The sequence below is a fragment of the Pollicipes pollicipes genome, unplaced genomic scaffold (assembly GCF_011947565.3).
Source record: "Pollicipes pollicipes isolate AB1234 unplaced genomic scaffold, Ppol_2.1 Scaffold_6138;HRSCAF=7277_pilon_pilon_pilon, whole genome shotgun sequence".
Classification (NCBI taxonomy): domain Eukaryota; kingdom Metazoa; phylum Arthropoda; class Thecostraca; order Pollicipedomorpha; family Pollicipedidae; genus Pollicipes; species Pollicipes pollicipes.
In genome coordinates, this window is record NW_023596818.1 from 16,582,949 (window position 1) to 16,610,598 (window position 27,650).

A 27,650-nucleotide genomic window follows, 5' to 3' on the forward strand; every position below is an offset into this window, starting at 1 on the left:
CACACAGCCAGACGGCGATCATGCGCCGGGTACACAATGTTTGTTGGACACCTGTGCCCGACACACAGCCACAAAGATCATGTGGCGGGCAGAGTGGTTCCGTTCTATGCCAACGGCATGGACGGTTGACGTAACAGCGTGACATGCGGCGTTGAAGTTTCGTTCGCAGTGTCACTGAGGACAACGGCCGTCCTTGATTCAGACGAGCCAGTTGCCCGTTTCACCATCCAGTTCGGCACAGCGACCGGATGCTCCGCACTGCCATCACCGCCTTCCGACACAAAAACCGGCCCGGCGCGGACGAATCGAGGATTATGTATTATTTCCGAACACAGTGTTTGTGAACAAGGTCAAAGTAAACTGTTCTATGTGTTACACAGACCCTCCAGGAATGGTCGCCGGCTGCGGCCGCGCGGCGCCGCGCGACGATATCGAACACAAACGGGCGCGCGCTACTGGCGCCCCTCCACGACACGCTGAAAGCTCGGGCATGCCACGTGACGAGACCGGGCCGGCACCATCGATGGCGTACCGTGACCTCATTACGGCTGGCCACGTGCGCCGTCACTGAGGTCCTGGTCGGGTGGGCCGGGGGCGCGGGGGTGGGGCGCAGCCCGCGGTCCCGGCTCCTACCGCGGCCGAGCGGGCCGGGGGCGCGGGGAGGGCTGGGGCGCCGCCCGCGGTCCCGGCTCCTATCGTGAGTACGCTAGCTGCTGCGGCACCCCGTTTATGGTGTGTTGCTTGAGGACGTCGTTCTCGTACGTGTCCACCGTCTCCCGTCCGTTCTCGTATACCCTGCGGGCAGAGGGGACGACAGTGAGAGGAAGGGGGGGGGGAGGGGGGGGGGGAGGGGGGGGGGAAGGGAGGCATGACCGGAAAACACGCACGTCAAGACACGCACGCCGAAGCACACGCTCGCATTGCTGCAGTGCATCGGCGTAGCACTGACGCGCCAGCCTAACGATTACGACTGGCGTACCGATCGGGATGTTCTGAGGAGACGGCTCATGTTCCCACGCGGGCCGGTTACCCGGGGAAGAGCGGAGATGTCGCAGCGAGTTATACGCGCCGCTGGAAATGATGTCCGCACCGGTATCCTGGGGAATTCATTTCACCGAGCAGGCTTCATCCATTATTGCTCACGAGGGAGACACGACCCAATCAACTTCTTGAGCTGGGAGCAACTTTCGAGGTCGATGCAAGGCAGACGGCTTTCACAATGCCGATCTGTGTCATTAACTTCGACACAAGCCAACTCGCAGGATGGTCGCGGTAGCCATCTTGCACGGCACGAAGGCTTTCGGCAGCTTATCCACTTCCATATACCACGAAGAGCTGAAAACGTGACGAGCTTGCACTTGATCGCCAAACAAAAACGACTAATCCCTCGGCAAGGATGCCAATGATTGGGGCTTTACGTCTCACAGACTGCCAGGGCCATTTCGAGATGGATACCTTTGTTAGGTAGCGTGTGGGATGCACCCAAGACCCACTAGTCCAGAGCCGAGCACCTAACCACTATACCCCCCGCGCTCGGCAAGGATCGAGTCAACCACGCTCCTCTGCGTTTGCGACTTTTCTGCCAACAAAAATTATATGGCGTGGTGAGATTTTCAGTAATGGGAGGGGGGAGGGGGGATGGGAGATCCGCCAAAGACGCAAGCCAGATGACTGCATGGAGGCGAAATAAGATGCGATCTGTGCCCCCAATCCCCATCCCCCGCACCCTCCCACAACTCATCGGGAAAGCCACTACACTGAGTTAAAGTTAGTATAAAACTTGGTAACTGGCAGAAGACTCGTCAAGTACACGCACTTCTGCATGTGGAATCTGCAGGCATCCCACTTCATTCCATGCAGGCACACTAAGTGCACGAACTACGAGCATTTGTAGCACTTTGCAACCTCGTAAAGCAAAAGCTGTCCTACCACGTGACGGAGCCGATTACTGTCCGAACGCTCCCCATGTGCATCAAATAATGTCAACGCCTTTGCAATATTTCTTACGAGAAACCTTTTCACTTCTAGATGACTGGTCGACACAGAAGGGTCCCGGAGTAGCCACATTGCCTTTAAAGACACCTAGGAATACGCATATGGTCACTTGTTAAAGGAAAGGTGCTGCCTTTAGCGACCATCACAAAAACAAGAATGTGCGATAAATGCAAGTTTCCAGTCACCGCTACACGTCATGGCACGGCATGATGCATTATGAACTGCGATGTGTGGTAAACATCTGGGTCGTCCAAATCATACAGCAAGCATACGGTACAACAACCATGCAACACCATTATAATTTGATTAAATTTCAGAAAAACTTCCCCAAAGCTGTATAAGCGGCAACATTCGTGATCAAATACGACGGCAACCACAAGTCTACTTGCTGCGAGTAAATAGGTTTGAAATGATCAATGACTTCGGTGCAGGCGGGGCAACCAGGCTTTAGCGCTGCTCACAGCCAGCGGAGTGCCTCGTATGGACTGAAGCCTAAGCCGCCAGCGGAGTGCCTCTTATGGACTGAAGCCTAAGCCGCCAGCGTCGCGCTGGATTGATACGTCTTGAATAATGCATTAATATCGAAATCGCAGCTAACTTGGATCTGGCTATGTAAAATCTGACGAACGATCACGAGCACGAACTTGCTTTCAAGGAAATGCTCCATGCTTGAAGATATTGAAGCGACCATCACATATGGTGAAACAAGTCCTCTTATAACTATCTTATAACTCTTATACTTTTAAATGGGAAAGACTGGCCCAGACAGCACAGTGCTCTGTTTAGTAAATATGCTTCTCAATGCGTTATGGTTTGCTTACGTCATCGCACCTTGAACGACATTGATTGAGAGCCAATCGATGGCCGTCATATCGGCAAATCGCGCTCAAGAACGCTAGATATGCATGCCTCAACAATTCTATGTTTTGGCCTTGATCGCCGCATGGCCTGCGGAATGGCAAGATTTGAATGACGTTATCATGATCTCACGAATGCCAAGGTGACTTTGAAATACTCTCCCCGATACACCTTAACCCATTTTTTGCAGGCATGCAGCTCAGCAACTACAGGGACTTAGGCATTCAGAAGGGCGAGATAGTGAACAGTACCGAAAGGTCTTCAAGATGGCTATTTCAGTTCAAAACCCCCATATAAATGTGGAACACTCCTTTGCAACGAGCCAAATATTTCAGGAATCCAACAAAACCTTCATAATAAAATAAAATGAAAACCACGAACACATACGCAATGCCGCATCGTTTCGTGTGCTCGATTTTCTTGCTACCATCTCCAATCAAAATGCAAGAACACGCTGTTTCAAAACCCAAAACACTCCAGCTCATCGCATGCTTCTTTCAGACCTTTGACGCTCGACGCTGCATTCCACTTGGGCGCGGCCGCGAGGCGGGCGAGCCGTTACCCATCGGCTTATTTGTGTCCAGTGAGACCCCCCCCCCCCCCAATCCCGCCGCTGCCGCCGCCAGCCCCGGCAATGACACGACCGCTAGTCCACACGACGGCACCATTTCGGCACAAATGCGGCAATGCATTTCGGCGCCCGTGAGTGTTTGCAGGCCGTTTGAGGCGGCTAGCAGCCATTTGAGCGCGGCAGACTCGGCTCGGTCCACGCGCCGCTGGCGTCGGCGACGCCGCTTCGTCATGACCACTGGTCCTCCCCTTGCCTTGACGTTGTGTTGTGTCAGAGTGGGGTCGCGGGGAGGAGTGACCATGGGAATATGGATCAACGAATCATCACGGTAAATATTTGACAAGCAGTGAAAGACAGGACACATGCGTCACTCAGGCATTAGAATCAATGAAACCAAACGGCATGGTAATTTAAACGTCAATCAACAACGATCAGATCGTTCTTATTTCATTTATCGCGATAATTGGTAGAACGTCGCATTGCATTCCATTCGTTTGCTCTCATATGTAGCAAATGCAACCACACCGCTCGAAAAAAGAGAACGTTCCGGCACTGAACTATTTCCGCCCTGCCATGTGGAATTAATGAGCGACTAAGCGTGTAGCCCTGGGCGGGGGGGGGGGGGTCTCATCGAGTACTCGCAGGCAGCGGCGTCTCCGCTGTTGCGCCTCACCCGCCTATCTGCAGAGTCTCGTCCGGCGGAAGCAAGCAATTAATCGCGACCGAAACTGGCCGACATTCCGACGTCGTCCAACGGCTTGAGCCCCCACCCTCCACGCCGCGTCCAGCACAGCAAAGCACGCTGGCGACCCGCTCACTCACCGCCGCGTGGTGATCTTCTTGCCGTTGACGAACTTGGTGCTGGTGGACGTGCGTTTGACTCCGGCGCCGGGCGAGCCCAGACTGCTGAAGCTCGTCGACGACACGAAGCCGTGCTGCGCCAGGCCACCGTGGTGCGCCAGGCCGTGGTGCGCCAGCGCGCCGTGCGCCAGGCCGGCGTGGCCGCCGCGACCGTCCATCACGGCGTCGATGGCGGCGAAGGAGGACATCATGCTGCCCAGGCCTGTGAAGCCGAGCGGCGAGAAGAAGAGCGGCGACGCCAGCAGCTGGTGGGCGGGCGCCGGCGCCGCCGGATGGTGCCGGCTGCGGCTGCGGCTGTGGCGGCTCCGGTGCGGCCCCACGCCGCCCAGCGGCTCCATCGTGCCTGACGAGAAGAAGTCTACGTGCGCGTTGGTCAGAGGCGGAGAAGCGAGGCACGGCTCGGTCGAGCGGCGAAAAAAGGCGCGAGCAGCAGGGTCGCGCAGGGATAGCGCGGCCAGCGCGGACAGCCACACACGGACACAAGACGGACACGCGCCACAGGCGGCACACAAACACGCGAGCGGTCCGCTCTCCGCTAGGAGCGACGGCGGCAATTACTGTAATGCACGCCAATGGCCATTGCAAGGTTGCTGGCGTCAGGTCGATGAGCGTACTCCTCGCGGGCGCGCGCGGTCCTTCCGCCAGCTTCGAATCGATTACAATTACGGGACCGGGGAGTGTCGGGGCATCGAAGCCAACAGCCAATATTGCAGTCGCTGTTTAATTCAGGCGGCCGCGGTGGCGCAGGTGGGCAGGGCCGGCTGATTGCCACCGCCGCTGTGGTCAGGGAGACGGAGGCTGTGCGGGAGGGTGGGGGAGGGAAGGGGAGGGGGCAGAGGAGCTGCAGGACGGCCGGGGATGGGACAGGGACTGGGAGAGGGTCTGGTTGGGGATTCGGTGATCAGGGAAGGGTCTTGTTACGGGTTCGGGGACTGAGAGATGCTAGATCGGGGACGGAGCAGGGACCGGGGAAAGGCCTAATTATGAGTTCGGGGACAGTTGGGGGCGGGGCAGAGATCGGGGAGGGTCTAGTAAGGGGGTTTGGAGACTGACCAGCGATGGCGTAAGAGCCGGGGCAGAGTCTAGTTGGGGTTTCGGAGACTGAGAAATGCTCGACCTGAGACGGGGTCGGTCGAGGACCGCTGGGGTGCGGGGGGGGGGGATGCCAGACAGATGCCATCAATGGGGGCAGCGAGCGTTCGTCGGAGCAGCACGAAACCCAGAACGGAACGAGTGACTGGCTGGGCGGAAAACCCGGAGACCAAGCGAACGTCTAGTAGTGGATTGAACAGCTACAGCTAGCTGATGGGTCATCTGGCTCCAGACGTCTGACTCACAGCCATGGACCCCACGGCCGTCTGGAAGGTAATCCGTCTACGCCGCAGTGAGCGACGGTCGGCGCGGAAGCGGGCCGGCCCGGTCGGCCGACGGCCTACCACGGCCGGTGCTGATCGATTGCGTAATCCCGCCCGATCCCCGCCGGGATCAGCGGCGCGTCACCCGCCCGGTATTAAGCCAAAGCCCCCCCCCCCCTCCCCCCCTCTTAAGCGTCTCCTCGGGCCACGTAGCTTTCCGGCGCTTTCAAGACGGGCACGCCCAAATCGACATTGGCCCCGACGTGCCGGCAATTAGAAAATGGGCCGGCCGCGGCGCCAGGTCGGCTCTTTGTGTAATGACCTGACGGACGCAGCGTCTCGGGTGAGTCACGCAGCGGCCTGAGTCGTACGCCGGGCCCGTCGCGACGCTGGTAAGGCAGGTGGCGGCGCGCCAGGTGTCGCGCCGGCAATCTGGCCCGTCCCTTTGTCGTGCCGGTCCCCAGGCTACGCGCTCGCTCGCTCTCGCCGCGATAGCGTCGGAGCCTCCGGCAATTGTTGGCGTATCTCTCAGAAGGCTGGCAGAGGCATTGTGATTACGGGGAACCCCGGGGTGCTGAGGCCAGTGACCTGGCAGGGAAGGAGTCGGTGAGTGGGAGGAGGGGGGCGTCAGACCAAGGCTTGAGGAGCCGGGTGAGATCCAGAGTTGCCTCGCAAGACCGCGCATTCCCTCGCGGAGCCGAGCGCGAGATCACAGCAACTCTTCCAATTTGCGATGGCTGAACAGCGGCAATTCAGGTGGTCCAACAATCGCCAGAACACGAACACGCGCGCACACGCGACCTCATACACAAAGCAAACGATCCACGCGACAGGCAGCCATAAATGTGATGTGATGCAAGCTTAGGGGCCAAGCCTTCCGGCCGTACGCTCCTAATAAGCTAGGCTGGGGAAGCCGGGCGAGTGCAGCGCTTTCAACTTGATACCTTAAGCATGTCGACTGAGACGTATGTTAAGCAGGGCGACACAAGCACGCAGACAGGCTTGAGTTCCACCCGTCCGACTAGCACACTTCGTTAGCGTTACTTTTTAACGGCGGCCATTTTCGGAGCGTGCACACTCCTCGAGCGCCACAAGCGGGGCCGGCGCCCGGCTGGGTAGCAGCGTGTGGCGGGCGCAGCGGTGGCCACGCCGAACTTCACTCCAAATTAGCATAATCGTAAACTTGTCCGCTGATTAGAATGCTCGCCCCAGCGGCTCTGCCCGCCCACCTCCCCGTGCGGTCCCCAGCCACGGCCAAGCGTTCACGGCGGGACGCTCACCATCAAAGAAGTCGGCGAACGGGTCGCCGCCGAAGAACTCGCGGAACACGTCCTCAGGGTCGCGGAAGCTGAAGCCGCCGAACATGAAGCCCAGGTCGGGCTCGGGGAAGCCATGCGGTGCATGGTGGTGGCTGGACGTGGCGCCGTTCTTCAGGCCCTCCTTGCCGAAGCGGTCGTAGACCTTCCGCTTTTTCTCTGCGAGCGGGAGCGGCGCCGTTACGGTGAGCGCGTGCGGAGGCTGTGGGGACACATATCTAAATAACGCTGGAGAGGCGGCTGCGCCTGTCAGACGACTCAATGGTCCACCCCGGTAATTATATTGCTAGGTTTTCACTCGGCACCGTTGGTTGGATTGGGCATTGGTGGTGACCGGAGCCTGGGATAATCAGCTATCTGGGTGGCTGCCTTCAGCCTCGCAGTCACCCCAGCCTCGGCTGGTCGTCAGCTCGGTTGAATGACGTTTAGCAGAGCGTCGACGGCGATCGCTGCAGGTACCAAGGCAATTACTAGGACAGTCCATCAAGCACGCCAAGGCTCCCCATCCAGGGTCACCGGGGTGTGCCAAACAAACCGCCCCCACAAACACCCGCTGCACGCTTGTTGCTATGTTAAGCAGACGGCCAGATGGTGTTACTCCGACAGAAATCAAACGAATGATCATTTTGGACACTCGAAAGTCCGTGGAACTAACCTTCTAGCGCTCTTTATGACCTCAATTCGCCTGCATTTTATTAGTGTTACCAGAGCTTCACCACATAGCAGCGTTCTATCAGTGAAATGCTACCGATCCAACCAATATACGTTTAGGTGTATGTTCACTGATGCATTGAAAGCATGGTGTCACCTCCAATGTATCACAGCCGGCATGATTCACAGTCACCAAACGCTGGCCCGGAGCGGATGCGAGCGCGCACTTTGTTAGGGGCGCATGGCTAATTCACACACCGCCTGAAAGCCTAGACATGCAAACGAGGGTCCGTCAGCACGAGCCACACGCCACCTGCCGGGTTATTGGACACTTCAGCGACAGGATATATATAAGACGACAGCAGTGGCACCGGACACGCGTCCGGGTGTGCGTGATCAGCGTCATGCCCCACGTGCCTCCTCAGTGCACACACGCGCCACACGCCCGAGGGGAAGGGGAGGGAAGGGCACACAGTCGGCCCACGTGCGAGCCGGGCGCGGCGGCGCTCGGTTACGGCGGGGTTAGACGGGGAGCACACGGCACGCCCTGTACCGAAAAGCCGGGCGAGGGGCCAGCTGTGGAGGCCACGGGGGCGGGAGGGCCGTCGGGCCGGCTCAGCCGCCGCCCGCAGCTGCCCGTCGTGCAGGCGGCGCCGGGCCTCTGGGCGCGGCGGACGAGCGCAGGTCAGTGCGGCATCGCACAACGGCCACGGCCGTCTACGTCACATCCACGTCCAAACCACGGCCAGCCACGTCGGCCTCCGTTCTTCTCAGTATCAGCACATACGCCAGCTCTTAACGCCAGCATAAACAGCACGGTGTGCGTCCTCTTTCCAAACGCTAACATCGACGCTCGGTCGCAACGTCCCCAGCGTTTCCTCAGATCCTCAGTCACAATCACTCTGCTGACATTCAGCAGCGCTCGGTTACCCGACCTCCTAGCTTTCTCAGCAGCTCTATTTGTCAAGTTATTCGTGTTCCAATCTCAGTCGTATTTCGAGGGCCCGGGAAGACAGCCGCTGCGGGCCACACTCACCGTCCGACAGCACCTCGTACGCCTCTGAGATCTCCTTGAACCGGATAGTGGCGGCCTCTTTGTTGTTCAGGTTCTTGTCGGGGTGCCACTGCAGCGCCAACTTGCGGTATCTGCGCCAACAGTAGACCGTGACCGTTCACGCATTGGGGGGGGGGGGGGCTAATTACACGCATACAGCCCACGACAGGAACATAGGACAGGTGGTTCGGTACATACATAACAAGAATGATGCGGAAGCCCGACGTTGGGGAGGCCGGTAGGCGTCAGTTGCTTTAGGCAACACGATTCGCGTGCTTGCCATGGCCACTGCCCGTACTGTACGTTCGAGAACTAACCACCAGATGTCAGGTAAAACCAACGGGAAGTCCTGATGTTGGGGCGTGTTAGCCAAAATCTCGTCACCACATCATTCATAAGTACACTGCTGAGAATTGCTTTCGCAACACCTCATAAAGGTGATTTTCGTGTTGAGTTAACACCAGCCACCGGTGAAAAAGGTCAAGAACCAGCGCCGACTCGCCGTCGGCTGGTGGTTGTACGCGACGCGTCACAGGCAGAGCGACAAGGCAATGTTTTCGAGGTCCAGAACGTGCGAACTACTTGGCCAGTAAATTACCACTTTTTTTGTTGATTTTTGCCACTAAGTAATGCCTGGGACGCAGGAGCGAGCAGAGAGAACAGCCACCCCAACTCAATCTTTCACGGGTGCCACCCCAACTCAATCTTTCACGGGTGTCGATTTGTATTTTTTGTGAGGGTTCCGGCCCCCCAATGTTTAGTTGGGCCCCCAATGTTGGTTTGCTCCCTCCATGCTTTTGAGAGGAATACTACAAAAAACGTGGGTTAAGGATGATCATAATACAAAGAATATCTTCTTTGATTTTTCTGCCCAGTGGCGTCTAGTACCACTCTCATAACAAAAAGTCATAGTTGCTGAATAAACGATGCAATAAACTTTACATACCATAACATACGCCAGCAAACGCCAGCGTCATAAGGCACGCAGTAGTCTGTGAGGTTAAAGTGAAAAGCTTTGGAATATGGGAATGACCTAAGTCCTTCATGACTAACCCCGGCCGCGTCCCACACAACGAAAATGCGTGCCGCCTCCCCTGACCGCCACAGAAGAGCGCCATCGGCGCCCTGAGGTGGCCTCTAAATGGGCGCCTTCACGTGCCGATCAGAAGGGATGCGTACGTCCAGTGCCTGTTCCCTGGGTCCAACCCTGCATGACTTCTATACTGCTTTAATTAATGACTGTTAAATTTTACAAAGATTAAAAACATATATTGCGTTTAATCAAAATAAAATGGGCTATATCCAGCAAGCAAAATGGGGGGTTGGTTGTCCGGCTTTCGCTTTGGCCCCCCCCCCCCGCCCCAGTAATTTACAAAAATTGACACCTCTGCCATCTTCTGAAAACAATACGACATGAGTACTGCGGTGTTGTACCAGACAGACCAAACATCGCATTTGGCCGCCATCTCCTCCGACGAGTGTCCACAGCCATTGACTGAAGGATGGAAACAATATTGTTCAGCACAATCGAAGTCCCGCCTTGCCTAAAAGGATAACACCTTTCATAAAAATCATTGGGCTTTACGTCTCACCGATAGCCAGGACCATTTCGAGACGAATGCCTTTATGAGGCATCATGTGAGATGCAGTGGTGCAGCCTTAAAGAAAATATTTCATTTTTGAAGATATTGAAGCAAGCAGCAGACAGAATGAAACAAGCACACTTATAAATATTGATGTACTTTTAAGAAGAAAAGACTGCTGCAGACAACACGATGTCTCTGTTTAGTAAATATGCTCCTCAACCCGTCAATGTTTGATCACATCATCGTTCCTTGCACAACATTGATCGAGAGCCACTTGACAGTCATGATATCTGGGAACCGTGCTCACGAACGCCAGATATAAGCGACTCGACCATCACACTATTTGCCTTGATCGCCGCATGGCTTGCGGAATAGCACGATTTGAATGGCGTTATCATGATGCCATAAATGTCAAGATAAACTTGAAATGCTCTCTCACAAGACTCTCCCCCATCTTTGCGGCCTTTCAACTCAGGAAGCGCAGGGTTTCAGGCCTCAAAAAGGGCACGGCCGTGACCTGCATCAGAACGTCTTCAATATGGCTATTTCAGTTCAAAACACCATACGAATATGGATCACTCCCTTTAAAGGCTGCACAGAAGACCGACAGTGCTAAACCTGAGCACCCAACCATAAAACCATTGACATCATTCAGAATGTCGCAAAAAAATTCCGCAAGCCATCTCGTGTTGCACACCCATAGCTGGGTAGCCATCAAATCCAGGCCGATGCGGCACCGGCCACACCAGCTTTTCCTGGCATTAACATGTTTGTCATCTCCCATCTTCTCAATGACGTGCACACCGAGAGAAACTGCATTTGACAGGAAAATTGACGAAATCTGTCCGCCACGTAGATTTTACCGCCTGCACTATCTCACCAACCATGCCTCCCTGGTTCTGCCACCCTTGCTGCACACCAAACGAGGCATACCTGGTCACTTTCCCACGGCGCGACTGCAAGGTCGCAAGCCAGCTACTCACGCCTTTTTTATGTGCTCTGCCGAAGCGTTCCGGGGCACCTCCAGGATGCGGTAGTAGTCGACCATAGCGAGGCCTTTGATACCGTGCTGAGCGTCGGATCTGCAGCGGGCAGGCGAGACGGGTTAGAGCATGCTCCTTTGCACGCTGCGGCTTGCCATGAGGTTGGGGGGGGGGGGGGGGGGGGCGTTAGGGCTTCACGGCGCACTCAGTTGCTGGGGATATATGGCGTCGCCTGCATCCCACCCTGGCAGGAACGGCGGGTATCGCGGGGAATCGAACTCCGTACCTCTGGTTTCCCAGACGCGCAGTGGTTAACGCAAACGCGTTAACCACTGCACGTCTGGGAAACTGGGCAAGTGTTGGAGACAAGGTCACGCTGGACATGGCACCTCCTGTGGCCACATTCGAGAAAGGGCAAGTTGCCCGCAGTTGAGGCCAGAGAACCTGCGCTGTTGTTCACGTGGGGTTGACAAGGGCTAATGGGTATCAGAGAACCGAACCAGTCGTGGGTGATGGACACGTACTAGCTGCAGCAGTCTATCAGCAGTTTCCTTTAAAGTTGAACGGAAAATGCCAACAATTCGGCAATTTTTCACTCGTAGACATGGGCGTAGTTTTACTAAATGAGTTGGGGGGGGGGGGGGGAGCTGAACAGTGAAAAATGACCCAGCTACCCCCAATAATATGCTAACAAACAGGTTCCTCCTCGGATTTTTCCCTCCGTCTTCCCGAAATTGGGGGGAACTGAAGTTTCGGCATTTAGACACCCTGATTGCAAATCCTGCAGCCCAAATACTTTGAGCCTCGGCGAACTTCCCGCGCGCGATAGAGGTCCAAGCTTCGTCGGCGGCGACACAGCTTGGCCGCAGAACGCTCCGGTGAATCGGCTGGTGGTTGGAGCCTTTCAAACATCTGTGCTGTAACCGACTTTCTCTTGTCGTGCACGCTCACAGTTGCACGCAGTCGCGTGTGTTTGTTGCCGACGGTTTTTATAAGAGGCTCGAAGGTGCATTTGAGGCGGCAGAGCCGTGGTGATGCATGCCATAAAACTTGAGGTTCAAACGGAATTATATCATGATGATAAGAGAGCAATTCAATGCTCTCCAAAATCAGGAGAACGATTAACTTTCTCGTTCCAGTCCACTAGCCAAATGGGGAGCTTTTCGCTCACCCCTGACGGTAGTGCCCCCCTCCCCCCCCCCCAGGCCGTGATACATCTTGTGGCCGAAGGTCACATCATATTTCAGCAGCTTAGAATGGCCGAATTCCTTTTAAAAATGTGGAAATAAATAACCTAGGAACATCAAAATAGGATTCTGGGCCTCATTAGGCCCTAGATTTAAAAACAGGACACATTAAGCGACAAATCGCAACCCCTTGGCTAGAAGGGGCCCTCGTTACTTGATCTGGCCCGCGGCTGGGCGAAATCTTGGCTGCGCCATTGGGCTCTTCGCCGCTGACTGGCCTGCCCCAGGCGCCCCTGGTGAATGATCAGCCTATGGATTTCCGCAGGTTTAATTCAACACAGCGTATTGCGTATTTCCCTGTAGCTAAAATAGCATGAAGGAAGGAAAAGAAATCAGACGACTCAATTATCAATCATGTGTCATCCGCTTTCCTTCATACCAATGTCGCTACAGAGCGAGCAACCAAGGTATTTTTGAAAAAGAAACACTCGTGAGACATTCCGTAGATGTCCGTGAACACGGCGCCGAAGGCGATGCAATAAAACTGTCGTAAACCACGACAACAATGGCCCGAGAGAAAGAAGCCAACTGACACCAGAGCGGGCGAGCGTATCACAAAGGGTTTCAGTCCAACTCAAGCACCCCAAGCCCGGAGGCAACATGAGCACGGTTGCTGGCATTGTCAGGCCTTCCTTGACATTTGGGACACAAAAAATAACGATGGGTCTGGCGTTTCCGCGACTCGCAATATCTCTGATCTACCCCATTAGCTGAAGCAGTGGACTCGGTCCACAACATCGGCAGAGAGTAAAACGGGAGGGGGGTGGGAGGGGCTGAAACCAATCCGATATCTCAGGGACAACACTGTGTCCATCCCACCACCTGCGCGGCAGACAATGAACTGGGACCGTTCGATCAGTTTAGGAACAGCTGCTACACTGGAAACGCTTCATCAGCGTGGTGTAACAAACGCTGTAGCAGTTTGATGGTGTGCTGACACGCCCCTCCCCCCTCATTAGATGGCAGGCAGGCCGCGGACTGTACGCACGCCGTCAGCCGAGGGTCGGCCGCTGGATTGGAACCAACGAGTTGGATTGGACTGGAACCAACGAGCTGGACTGGACTGGAACCAACGAGCTGGACTGGACTGGAACCAACGAGCTGGACTGGACTGGAACCAACGAGCTGGACTAGGCTGGAACCAACGAGCTGGACTGGACTGGGACCAACGAGCTGGACTGGACTGGAACCAACGAGCTGGACTGGACTGGAACCAACGAGCTGGACTGGACTGGAACCAACGAACTGGACTGGACTGGAACCAACGAGCTGGACTGGACTGGAACCAATGAGCTCATGCTTGTCTGAGCCCGGAACGGGTCCTAACTAACTCTGGAACCAACTGCGTTTAGACGATGGCCGAGTGGAAAGCATTCCTTTGGAAATACTTGCGAGCTATGTCGGGGCTGAATCCAGCGTGTTTGCTGCTGTCATTGACAAGGCGATCCAATCAGGAATCGTAGCTAAAAACAAGTGTTCCTTTTCTGACAGTCATATATGGTACATCAACGGCACCCTGCCAACACAGGAATCATACGTCTGCGGCGGGTGTGCACGTCGCGTTTAATGAACGATAACATATTTGCAACGCACGCCGAGAAAATTGCTCGGCCCGCGTGAGTCTGCTGAGAGGAAGACTAGGTGTTGGAGAACGCAGAGGGCGCGCTGACTGACCAAACTCGGGAGATCCGCTGTGGTTGCAGCACGCCCTCGCGCACTGCACACGTGACGTGGTGGCCAGAGCTGCGTCACAAGAACTCAAAACGGGGCTACATCACAAGAATGATGGCAAATGTCGGGTAATTAACGCCTTTCAAGGAATAAGCACCACAACAGCAGACACTGATAACGGATGCGACCCGCTCTGAAGAACACGTGTACACACCAGACTACGCGATTTGTCCAGCCTTAAATAATCGGTTTCCTCTCTGGACAGGGGCTCTCTCCTGCACCGATATAAGTGCCTACGTTCGACCTACAGCAGTGAACTCAGACGATCCAGTGCAAACAAGACAGTGGTAAGATGCAGTACCAAACAGCGCGCTTGCTGCGGTCAGCTAAAGCTTCTCCACATAACTTGACTACATGCCAGGTGTCCAGGATACGTTTACCGCGGAAAGGCAAAAACATCAGCGATCAGCATATTCATGCTGACAAACGCAATGCCACCGTAGCCACGGGCGTCGTAAAATGCCACAAAAAGATTAAAGGTCTCATATCAGATGATGACTATCACCTACTAAACAAGGACCTTGCTGGAAAATTGAGAAGAAATTTCGACTACCCCAAGAGATGCAACACACGGCCAAACATTGGCCCCGCGGATGCAAAAATACCTTATCCTACAAACACAACAGCTCGTGTCATCTACGGGTTCCAAAATATGTGAGACCAATATGCCGTTAAGGGTCATGGTCCGACGTGTTGGTTTCCATGCAAGAAGAATGACCTTTTAATAACGGAAAAAATGACCCCTATCTTATGAAAACCAAGCTTCAACACCAACCATTCATCACCGTTTGCCACGAACACCCGGTAGTGGAATGTGTATAAAACTGACGTCATCACCAGTTTTGATGCATTTTGTTGTTTATTGGTGTTCCAGGGCGCGTCGACTACAATGGCCATTTCGCGCCTAATATCATCACTAGCTTTGACGTGACAAACATTTTCACGGAGGTATCTGTCAGAAAGGTCGCATCAGAGGCCGCATCTACCAGAAGTTTGTGAAAATCTCTTGGATTACGACCCTTTACACAGACGCACTTCACTCGAGATCGTAAACCCAGCTTAAGACGTCGAGTGCTGCCAACCAATAGTTGTGCTACACCGCCGCACCGCCGCCGCACCTCCTGGTATACTACACCGCCGCACCGCCGCCACACCTCCTGGTGTACTACACCGCCGCACCGCCGCCGCACCGCCTGGTATATCTGAGGTCGATAACTCAGGTCAAGAACTCTGACGCCATAATGCTGAAAAACCAGGAGCTGAAGATCTTTTTCCTGTATGTCGAGAAAAAACGCACTTCCGTGAGCAAGGCTTCTATCAAACGCCTCACGAGGCTCTGCGTCGACACTATATATTTACCTCAGGAAGGCCTCTTCTACAGACAGAGCGGAGCGAGCTCTCGCAAGGCAGACGTCTATTCAGTGGCATATGGACGCAACTGCTGGTGCGTCGTAGGGACAGGACGAACCCCGTCGTCGAAATCAGGGGCACCACTCGTGAGCAGCCACCAAGGGCACCGCTCCTGAGCAGCAATCGAGGGCACCGCTCGCGAGCAACAATCAGGGGCACCGCTTCTGAGCAGCAAACAAGGGCATCGCTCCTGAACAGCAATCAGGGGCACCGCTCCTGAGCAGCAATCGAGGGCACCACTCCTAAGCAGCAATCAGGGAAGGCCGGCGGTTGTTCAACGCGATTCGGCTGGTCCCAACGACGTGCTCTTGAATGCCAATGAAACAAGTGGAGGTGTTTTCCTGCAACCAAGACTTTGGGGAGCGAAAGCTGCTGGAAGGGCAAGCCATCACCCGGTACACACGGTTTGATGATGGAGACAATGGAGGCAAAATGGAGGCAAAAACATGCTTCTGAAGCTATGTCACTTAATAGGAAGAAATATTGCCGGATGAGGAGAGGGGGTGGGAAGGGTCTGTGCGTGAATGTGTGTGTGGTGGGGGGGGGGGGGGAGGGAGGAGGGTGATTATTAAGGGTGAAAACCGTATGTTCGCCATCTCAAAAAAGTCTCTAGCTATCATGGAGAGGAAACACGTTCTAGGGATTTAAGATACTGATCTTTTTAAACCGTACACAACTAAACCAATTGATGAATGATTTACACGCAGACGCGAGAGCTGGCGATGCCCAACGTGAAACAAAACTCTTTTTCACCTAGGTGTACACGTAAATAAGCCCCAAAATATACATCTAGCTAAAAAGTTATTGGATGCACAAATGGAATCAAGGATTAAGTGACCGACGCATGCTGGAATGATACACTACACCATCTGGGAGGCAGTCGCTGCACTGGAACCACTCCATCACCCGGTGACAGATGGCTGAAACCATTTCAACGGTTAGGGTATAGACTGGTCTGGCACCAACGTATCTCCTAAGATACAAACACCGGACTGGCAATTCTATCACTTGATGAAGAGGCAATGACAGTCCTTCCATGATGTGTGTGGGAGGGGGCTAATATCCATTTCTGGTTATTCCTTTTGCGTCGACGCCCATAGGGCCAATCCTAAAGCTTCAGGAGTATTGGGGAGGGGGGCGCAACCACTACTCAGCCACCCCACCGCTAGTTCCCGCGCCCCTGGCTGAGGAACAAACACCAGATTACGACGTTGCGGCACAGACGCTGGACCGCGACGCGATCTGTATGCTGCATCCTTGTGAACCGATGTTGGACTGGTCTGCACGGGGATATGTACACTGAACTAAAACACTGAGGATTGACACTGGATTGGACCGCGCTACAAATGATCCCCTATTGGACTGGGCCAACGAGGCCGGACACTAGACTGTCACGCTGCAAGACCGACACCGGACTGAGATGTGATACCGAGTGGCGGACACCGGACTGATATGTGATGCCGAGTGGCGGACACCGGACTGAGATGTGATACCAAGTGACGGACACCGGACTGAGATGTGATACCAATTGGCGGACACCGGACAGATGTGCTACCGAGTGGCGGGCACCGGACTGAGATGTGATGCCGAGTGGCGGACACCGGACTGAGATGTGATACCGAGTGGCGGGCACCGGACTGGGACACGGCGGAAGTTACGAATTTGGGACACAGAGAGGCAGGCGCTGGGCTGCAATACTGATGAGACAGGCACTGAACTGAAATACTGAGTGCAAACGGCGGTCCGCGATGCGACGCGGCAAATTCTGGGCTAATGTATTGAGGGGGAGTCAATGGGCCGTGACTCTGATGGATCGACACTGGACTGGGGTATCAAGTGACAAACACCGAGCTGAGATCTCGAGTGACTGACACGGCACTGGGACGATGAGTGACGGCCACCGGACTGAGCCACTGACGTGCAGACCCCGGCCCGTCACCGCCACCACTCCTGACCCGCCACACTCCACACCAAAACCTCGGCGAGCGTCCCGTCCTCCAGCAGCGTCACTGTACCGTCACGCGCCGCCGCCCGGCCGGCCGCCGCGCTCGGGTCACCGGCGACGCTCGCCGCGGACGCCGGCGCGGCCGCGGTCGCGCGTCAGCTGACTGCGATCGATGCTCGCCCGGCGCCGCCCGGCCCTCGCGCCGAGGCCGCCGGTACGCGCCCAGTGCAGCGCGCCGCTCCGGCCCGCAGAGCGCGGCAGGGGCACGCAGCCCAGGCCGCCCACGCCCAGCGGAAGCGGGGCGGCCGGAACGGCGAGGTCATCAGGTGGCGCTATCCCCTCTTGGCGTGGTCGTTTCCGTCAAGCGAAGACTGTGGACTTGTATGATTCGTTTCGCCGCGTTACGTTTGTTTTGATTGCTGCGTTTACAAATCGATAAGACCAATCGGTTCACGCGGGCACGACCAGATCAGTTAACATCAGCTTGTCGCAGCACGTGATACGTCACCTGCATCCTGCCTATGACCTTGAATGGCAGTTGTACTGCTTGAGACCAGGATTTGGCCCTTGCCATGTTTATTAGGTCCCTTAAACATTTGGTCACAACAATTGCAAAAACAGATCTTCCTGTGGAACTCTTCACACCAACGGTTAAGGTCGTGCGTGCTTTATCTGTAGCATGTTCATGGATCCTTTCTCCGGAATGTGGGCTGACCGATTAAAATGTGAATGCGCCCGCCGCGCAGGTTCCCAGGTTTCATGTTGTCTAGAATTAGGAAAGGCCGCCATTTGCCTCGAAACCGCCCTTCGACCCCAGAAGGCATAAAACAATGGAAATCTTGCCCCTTTTGCATCAGTTGATAGTGCCGTGGCATGGTGGCCTGAAGCGTTCCCGTGGTATAGGTATAACTTTAAGGTGCTGGGCTCTCATGAAACCGTTCGTAACACCTGAGATCAGTGTCCTAGAATTGCCGACTTTGGGTGTAAAGCAACACCCTATTATGAAGAATTTTGCACTCCTTTTCCCATATTTTATGCGCATTTCTCACTCCTGCCTGACATTGTCTAATCGCACATGCCAAACCCCCATTTCCCTTCCCGAGGTTTTCAGATGTCATTCAAAACCGAGCTCACTTGAAACCACTAAGCATAAACGATGCTCCACAAAACCTGGACACCTATGGCTATGTCCTGGCTCACCTTCATCTGAATCATGTCTATGTATGCACAGAGCAAGGGCGCCAGTTACCTCCAAGCCAAAGAATCCCAGCGACCCCAGCCGCTTGCAGGCATTAAGTTTGGTTTGTTTACAAAATCCGCAGCTGTGCGCCAAATGCAAGGTTTTCACGCATCCCCTATTTTTTGGTCTCACCACCACACCACGAAAGCGGGGCCTGGCGTAGACACCAGCAAGGCCTGATAGACAATTTTAGTCCACGTATTTCTTTTTTCCCGAGGAAACTTGACCACTAAATTGCATTACTTCCGAAATGCAGGGGTGAAAAGTTCAGGAAATGTCCTCTAAATTAAACTTACAAGATGAATATCACCACTTGAGCCCTTCTATTAACATATTTTAAGTCAAATAAGCTGATAACAAAATTCTGCGAGAAAAGTACCAGTCTTTATATTTATTCAGCTCCTTTTGTTTTTCTTGGTACCGTACGAGTGTGATACCACTTTACTTTTTCTTCCCCTTCGATTGCCTTTAGGGGTGCCATCTGCTGCTTAAAATGTTGACCAATTTCTCCTCAAGATGCTCAAACTGCAAACTTGTACGTATTTCATACATAAATTAGATTAATTCGCCAACCGCCCAAACACGTTTGATATGCACCCAAGCGTGAACAATTCACATGGAATGAAGGAGGCAATTTGAAGCACGGAACTTATTTTTACCGCCATTTTTGCCTTCTTAAACCCTCGGTTAACCGTTTCCTTGGTTCATGGCGGTGCTCAAAAATGATAAATCAAAGCCTTTCGAGTGTCTGACTCACCAGGCTACCTGGCAAGGCTATGCTAATGCTGTCATACATTTCCTTGGGACAGACCTGACGCGGACAATACAGAATCGTTTGATGGCGAAATTCTGCCCTGTGGAGATGTTTATCATGCACACCTCGTACTTATTTCGCATTTTAATCTCGTAGGTTGGTGGGCACGATTGATATTCATATTTGGGGGTGAGTGGGGTGACTGTCTGCCAGCAGACCATGCAAAAGGTGTTGTCAACTTTGTCTGATGTCAACAAGCATGCACAAATGAACTTTATAAAAATGCAACTTGAAACCAGCCAAAAACTAGCTTTATGTATCATGATTTTATCACAAGCGCTGCTGTCAACAGATGGGCGAGTTGAGATGATGTTCATCATATGGGCTACTCTAAGTTGGGTTACGCTGGTCAAGTGCATGGCGAGTGGCAGTAGGAATTGTGTAAGAATCAGTAACTCACAACTGCTGCTCTGATACAGACAGTTTATACAGGATGAGATGATGTATGGCCTCTTTAGGTTAGGCATAGGCGACATTCATGGAAATGAGCATTGGTATTTTGTAAGAAACAGTGGCAAAATGTTTGTTTCCCTGACCCCATCTTAACAGAAGCCAGAAGTATGTCCATTGTGCTTGACATGGTGATGGGATGATGTGTAGGAGTCCACGATTTTTTTGTTTGAGTGTTTTATGCTTGTTGAATTTTCTTTTGCTATTTTGTTATTGAATTCCTTCCCTTTGTTTTGTTTTAAAAGTGCTGTGGAAGGGAACTGAAAAGTGCAGCATCAAATTATTGGTGTTAATAATTTGGCATGCTCATAATGCTGTCATGAAATTACTATGCTTTAACACGCGCCCGGTTGGCCGGCTAGATACCTTCGCTCGGATGGGGTGGGGGGTCAATTTGACCACCACCCCTCTCTGAGATCTCGGGAACTAACAAAGCTAGAGACACCAAATTTACAGGGTGTCTTGACCTATACATGAACTCACTTAGGTCAAGGTTTCAGCTTCCTAGGCCATGACCTTCAGGTCAAATAAGGTCAAACAAGGTCAAATTCCAGGTTGGTCTCCAAAGCGCCCCCAGAACCTAGGCAACTGTCTCTAAGCAAAAGGTCACAATCCCATTTTAGGTCATTGACTTTGTTTGACCCTTTGAAGGTCATGGTGACCAAAATGATACACGACTGCTCTGAGTTTTGCACTTGAATAACCGACAAAGATTACGCTAGGCAGTATGTTCCTAAAACAGAAAGTTTGACCCGGGTCATCTTAGGTTAATGGCCTGTTCTGACCTCTAAGAAGTCAATTGGAGATGTATAATGCGGTTCCTGCTGTCAATAAATTCGAAATGAGCACCAGAAACCATCCCATACAGCAAGCCCTAGAGTAATAAGCCAGGTTGGTTTTGACCTTGGTCTGACCTTCATGCCTGACCTTAGGTCAACGCAATTTGCTCATGCAATGGTTTTGGTGCCTAAGAAAGCATATCAGAGTTGTATGTCTTCGTCAAACACTCCGTTGTTGTATCGGACTAAACGATTCCCTAGAAACTGCCTTCGCTGAAACCATGGGCTAACTTTGACCTGTTATAGTCGGCGACCATACAGGTTACATCTAAAATTTGTATGTCAAACGATCCGCTATGCAATTTTCTACAGCTATGCAAAATTTGGCGCGGCTACGCCGCGCCGTTCAGAAACCATTCGGGAAAAGGCCTGGGGGGAAGGGGCAATTTCCCCCGCCCACCCGAGCGCCTGTTAATGTATTCTGTTTCACTTTAATGGCCTAAGATGTTTAAAAACGAAATAGCTTTGTGAGGTTCCTGATATTATGTCCATGCCAACTTGAAATAGATGTCTTTTCTTGCTGAAGCATCAGTCACGACCTCATAAGTTCCATCTTTTGTGAATTGATTTTTCACTCCCGCACGGTCCTTTTGCGATGGGATTTTTCACTCCCACCCTAGTTCAAAAGCAATTCTAGCTCCCTGCCTGAGATTTACAAAAATGCACTGGCGTAAAGCGGAATGAAAGTAAAAAAAATGGATACCACACTAATCACGACGTCACGACGCCAATGTCTCAGCACATGATGTTAAAACCCGTTTTGAAAGCCTCAGTCCCTTGAAGTAAAACCAACAGTCGAAGATGCGTATTGAAACATCCATAATTAATAACGTCCAATGGTCAAAAGATCCACAACTGCAGCATCCAGCGCTCATAACATCCAAAATTCACAATGATCAGCGAAAACAGCCTGCCGGAATCCCGGGTGCCGAGAGCCGCACGGAGAAAAGGCCTTCAAATTCCATCACCGTTTTCTTTGCCCTGCGAAATAGGGCTAGCCGATAACGACACGAGCTAGGCTTATCATATCTGAATGATTGGGACCGGTCTGCCCGGCCAGCCTCGCTGCGTGGTGCCCGGGCGAGCCCTGCGGCGGTGGACCCTCCCGGTCACGTGACCGCCGTGGGCATCATGACCGAACCTCGCCGAAGGAACACGCCTGCCGCTCACTAGCGCGCGGGGTTCCCCTTGGGGGTGTTCACGACTAGCGGCCAAGTCAGAGGCCAGGTCACGGGCCACAGGCGTCCAGGCCTCTCCGATGATACGGGACAAGCCAGCAAGCCCGTTGGTAACTATGCTCAGGCGCTTTCATGACGGGCTACACTCGCGGATAACAGCGTGTGGACCATTTGTGTAATATGTTCTTCATGTATGCTCCGTATGTGCCCGTTTCCTTCAATTATAAAGTCCACCAATCAGATGGCCCAAACAAATTGCTGACAACGAGTGGTCAGTCAATAGATCGTTGAGCATTAATATGAAAACCACGCGACGCGTACAACTAAGGGCCCGAATAAGCCATATATATATATATATATATATATATATATATATATATATATATATATATATATATATACACCTGTATTCGCGCGAGTTCTCTGCTATGGTATCAAACTTCACACACCGATGACCATTTTAGTCCCCCTTTTTGCACCTCCTCAAAAAGCCCACCCACTTTTCATAAGTCGCGGCCCAAACTTGGGCACAGTGCTCCCAACGCGCCCTCACATATGTACCATTAAGTGTACTAATGACTTTTGCTTTTGCATATTTCATCACTAATTGCAGCGATTCTTAATGATATTCATAACATAAACATCGTGAGTGTATTCCCAGGATCTACAACGTCATCTGATACCACTAGCTTGCTGATAACAACACCTAGATCTCCTTCCCTTTCGATCAAAGCTAATTTTTGGCCACCCAAGCACGTAACTCCCTTTCGGTCAAAGGTAATTTTTAGCCACCTAAGCATGTAACTCCATAACTGCCCTCTTGCTTCATGTTATTTGCACTTGCAAAAGTTACATTTCATTTGCCATGTTTCAGGCTACCTAGCAAGCCTGTCTTCATCTCTCTGTAGCATGTCATAGTCACTTTTGTTTCAACTTGCCCGGGACATTTTCAGGTCGTCTGTGGACTTCTAAACCCTGCTGTCCAGCATATATGCAATGCTGGTTACGAGTATAAGACTCAAAGGCCCCAAAACAAAGCCCTATGGAGCCACAGTTGCCATTAAGATTGTTTTCCTATTTTTACACGGTGCTACACCAGTCGGTGATCATAATACGATCAACTTATGTTGCATAATTTGTATTGTCACATAATAATGCCGTGGCATCAGTGTACTGTCACTGGTTGATGAACTGGAAGGAAACAATGTCACCATGAATATCGCATATCAGGAGCATTCTGTTAACGCGTCAGTGATCTGTCAAGTGCCCATGATCACACGCAAAAAGGATACGTGTTACTACTACTGGATCATAACCAGCTTCAGCAGTTGCACCCCGTTTATAGCAGCTTTAATCGATTTTTAAGAGATGCCTTTTGACTGCATGGATTTCAGGCGCCCACAACTACGCTATGCAGTGCATCTTACGTGGGTCATGACCGCCCTTCCACCTGATCGTGACATTCTTAGTCAACAGCATGGCTTTACGGCGTATACTTAAGGTTCCGCAGTACTCAGCACGATTCGTCCCGCCCTTTGGCGTCAGCTGACCTTTAGCGTCGCTGCCACGGGCCGCAGGGTTTCCCAGTCAGAAGCAGACGGCGAACGCCTAATGAGACTTGAACTTACCCCGTCACCGGTGGGAGAATGCGCAGGCGCTTTAACCAACTGGGCTATCGCAACAGTCAAAGTCGGTCCAACCAGAAGCTGGCAGAAACTAGCTTCAGCCGGCTAAAACGCAGCCCCTGTGATGAAACAGAAGAGCCCGCTTTGTTCGGGGGAAATCAAGTCTTCGATTCGCAGAAACCAGGGCGATCTTTACACGCTTACGCCAAACTGCAGCTCCCTTAGCAGCTGGCGACACTGCGGGTCCCTAATCAGCTGGCGACACTGCAGATCCCTAACCAGCTGACAACACTGCAGCTCCCTAACCAGCTGGTGACACTGCAGCTCCCTAAACAGCTAGTTAGACATGCCACGCCGTGTTAGGCAGGCAGCTCCCTAGCCAGCTGGCGACACTGCAGCTCCCTAATCAGCTGGCTACACTGCAGCTTCCTAATCAGCTGGCGACACTGCAGCTCCCTAGACAGCTGGCGACACTGCAGCTCCCTAATCAGGTGGTGACACTGCAGCTTTCTAACCAGCTGGTGACACTGCAGCTCCTTAACCAGCTGACGACACTGTAGCTCGCTAGCCAGTTGGCAACACTGCAGCTCCCTAATCAGCTGACAACACTGCAGGGCCCTTATCAGCTGGCGACACTGCAGCTCCCTAAGCAGCTGGTTAGGCATGCCATGCCGTGTTAAGCAGGCAGCTCCCAGGTGGCGACACCGCAGCTCCCTAATCAGCTGGTTAGGCATGCCATGCTGTGTCAGGCAGGCAGCTCCCAGGTGGCCATACCGCAGCTCCAGCTGGTTAGGCATGCCATTCCGTGTAAGGCACCCAGCTTTCTAGCCAGCTGGCGACACCGCAGCCGTAGTTCGCTGCTTAGCCACCACGTTACCGCCGCGGCCATCTTCAGACACGGAGCAGGTCAAACCCGCCGAGGTTTCGGGTTCCTTTACGGCTTTAGGAATGCGTTCAGCTGGGTTTACGCCGTCCGGTCCGCTGGGCCGTCCGTGGCAGGCCAAGTGGCAGTACTGATTGAGCAGCATCACACCAGCAGGCTCAGCCGTCGCTTAGCTGGACTTAGCGGCCACTTAACATGTGGAGGAGGAGATTCATGCTTCAAGTATTTTTTTTAGATGCATCCGCATGACGCTTATGTTACACTTTCCTATAAAGTCGGCGTCATGGACCATCGTCCCTTGCTCTTGCGCATACGAGTTCGCTGCGGCGCCTTCTGAGGTTTCAGGGACCAGCGCCCAGCGCCCAGCGGCGTGGGCATGTGGTACCCCCCCCCCCCCCCCCCCCCCGGAGCACATGCCTTCCTTCTTTCCCTTCCCTTCCCAAATATATGGCAAGTGCTAATAACCGTGTGGCTAAACGCTGAGCTAACGGTCCAGACAGACGCGTAAAAATAAGATCAAGTATAGCAATACTCTCTTACAACTAGTAAAAAATTGCGTGCGCCTGTGATGCGCTCACCTCAGCTTTCACGTGTACACCCCTGCCAACGCCGAACGTTTCTTTTTGGAACATGAGGGGAAGGACCCAGGGTCTTTTTAGATTCCAGTAATGGTAACTTTCGTCAGATAAAATCGTCCTCCTCGCCCTCATAATTCCATGGAATCTTGAGCCATGCCAGCGATGCATTTTTGAGAATTGTTCTTCTGGCTACGGATCTGACCGCGTTGGTATGCTTTAAGTTCATTCTGGCTACGGATCTGAGCACGTTGGCATAATTTGCGTTCCTTCAGGCTACGGATCTGATGGCGTTTGTATACTTTAAGTTCCTTGTGGCTACGGATCTGATCGTGGTGGCATACGTTAAATTCCTTCTGGCTACGGATCTGATCGCGTTGGCATACTTTAAGTTCCTTCAGGCTTTGAGGGCGACCACGCATTTCATGGAATGCGCTTGAAAGCATGCATTGTTATGCCCGCTGTACCGATGAATGCGTTGGATTATCTATTCTTAAAGTATACCATTCTACAGAGAAATGCCGAGGCGTTGATCCCGTGCAGTAGGGCTATTTCATTCATTCCACAGCATTCTGTTATTTGTTTAGTTAATTACTTTGCCATTTCCACGCACACTCGCACGTCATTTCTTTGCCTTAATTCAAAGGTTGGGATACTAAAATGCTTGTCGCACTCCAGAATCCAGGTGTCCGTGATTCCAGCTCGACCATGCTGACTGTTTTCTCGTAACCCTATACTTTCATTTTGTCTGCCTTCGGCCCTGTTAGGGATGTATTTCCGCCCACAGAGCTAGGAGTCTGTCACCACTCCCAGCTGGGCGGGGGCGGGACGGAACTCTTCGCTCCAGCCAAGACCCGTGGACCTTGAGGTGCCCCCACAGCCGCCCCAGGCCCCGGCCTCGGCCCCGCCGTCCGGCTTGTACCTGCCCGATTACCGAGTGTCGATCGACGAAACAGCCAGGTGTGTCGCAGCGAAGCGCCGTGCCCGATTAACGAGTCCGCGCGCTCCACTTCCATATATGTCTGCGATAGCGAAATCACCTTCCCATATAGCCTGGGTGGGATGAGCTGACGCAGCTGGCGTCAACTTGGAAAGCAGAGAACAGTCCTGAGAACGCCTGATCTGTCACCCATATTGCACTGTTTTTCACATTTCACCGAGAACAATACCTACATGCACACAGCCACTTACTGACCTTCGCAATGGGCTCCCGTCGAAGTGGCTTGGCGTGAGAACAAAGACGCTTGCCCCACGCGAGGTGAGAATCCGCCGTGGCGATCTCTGGCTGCCGGGCGAAGCTCAGAACCGTTCGTGAGACCCCAGTTGGATCTCGTTCGCACTGCGGTCTCCGCTACACCACGGTGGGAGTCTCCTGGAGGAGGCAGCGCAGATGTCCGGGGGCGCTGACACCGCCGGCCGCGTGCCTCTGCACCACCTGTCTCCTCTCACGGGCCGAGCCCGCACCAGACGCCGCGCGCGCTCCCGGCGCCGCAACGCACCGCACGCAGCTGCCCCGGCGAACCCCGCCCCGTCACTCTCGCTCGCCTGCCGCCCCGGTCTGGCTCGGCGCGGGCGGCTTGTGGACGACCGGCCGGGTGTACCCCGCCTCTGCTCACAACGGCCCGCTGTCAGCTGGAGCAACCGCCCGCCAGCCGGCCACGCGCCCTGTGACGTCCGCGTGACGTCACGCCCCGTCCGCCAGGTGTTGCCAGGGTTGCCAGATGGATGATTTGTCGCTAAACTGAAGATTTCTGTGTGACTGCTGAGGACGGTAACATGGGGTACCTGCATCAGGATCTTATTAATTTTATTAGTTGGGATGCAAACAACACTAAGAAAATAAAAAAGTATTTTGTGATTTCATAAATTTTAGCCCGACAGTGACAGGATCCCCACCTGAGACCGGCCAACGGGGAAGGGGTGAGGTCCCTGAAGGAATCAAAGCTATTGTCACTCACGGGAGCAGGGCCTCTCCACAAGGGCGCCTTATGCGCAGTGTCGTATTCAGAGGGGGGGGGGGGGATGGTACGGAGGGCATGTGCTCTTTTATTGAACTGCTACATGTGCCATATCCAAGTGAACAAATGCTGCCTATTAAAAAAAACAGTCTGGGGACCTCTACTTATCCAGCAAATGGTAACGGTAGCCTAAAACAGTGCCTCCTGATGTATAGAGGTCCTTATCCAGAAAATGATGCTTCCGATTCACGAACGGGCCTCCAAGTAAGGCTAAGTGACTTCGTTATCCCAGAACAGGGTATCCTGATTCGGAATCGCGGCAATACCATGCATGAAAGGGATCTCGTTTTCCAGAGATGAGGCCTGCTGGATATAAAGGGTACCTTCTCATCCAGAAAACGGCCTCGTACTTTGTGAAGGGGCCTCCCAAACCAGCAAAGGGGCCCCTTTAACGCAACTTTAAGCCTCCTGATCCAGTGCATGGGCTGATCTGAATTTTTGTAATCTTCGAGTAGCTACAATATC

At 53.2% G+C, this 27,650-nt stretch overlaps 1 protein-coding gene across 3 annotated transcripts; it reads right to left on the reverse strand.

The window, feature by feature from the left end:
• Positions 1 to 288: 288 nt before the first annotated feature.
• On the reverse strand, positions 289 to 26,776 carry LOC119106041 (dnaJ homolog subfamily B member 3-like). Of its 3 annotated transcripts, none has more exons than XM_037229635.1 (6): positions 26,363 to 26,776; positions 11,231 to 11,329; positions 8,644 to 8,753; positions 6,921 to 7,115; positions 4,247 to 4,643; positions 289 to 795 (listed from the first exon to the last, which is right to left on the reverse strand). In XM_037229635.1, the coding sequence occupies exons 2-6, from the start codon at positions 11,293 to 11,295 to the stop codon at positions 693 to 695; spliced, it is 870 nt and encodes a 289-aa protein (XP_037085530.1). In that variant the 5' UTR covers positions 11,296 to 11,329; positions 26,363 to 26,776; the 3' UTR covers positions 289 to 692. The 3 variants fall into 3 exon arrangements, with proteins under 3 accessions (XP_037085530.1, XP_037085532.1, XP_037085531.1); XM_037229637.1 differs by having other exon boundaries at positions 4,247 to 4,487; positions 26,363 to 26,774; XM_037229636.1 differs by lacking the exon at positions 26,363 to 26,776 and adding an exon at positions 17,634 to 17,670.
• Positions 26,777 to 27,650: the final 874 nt, after the last annotated feature.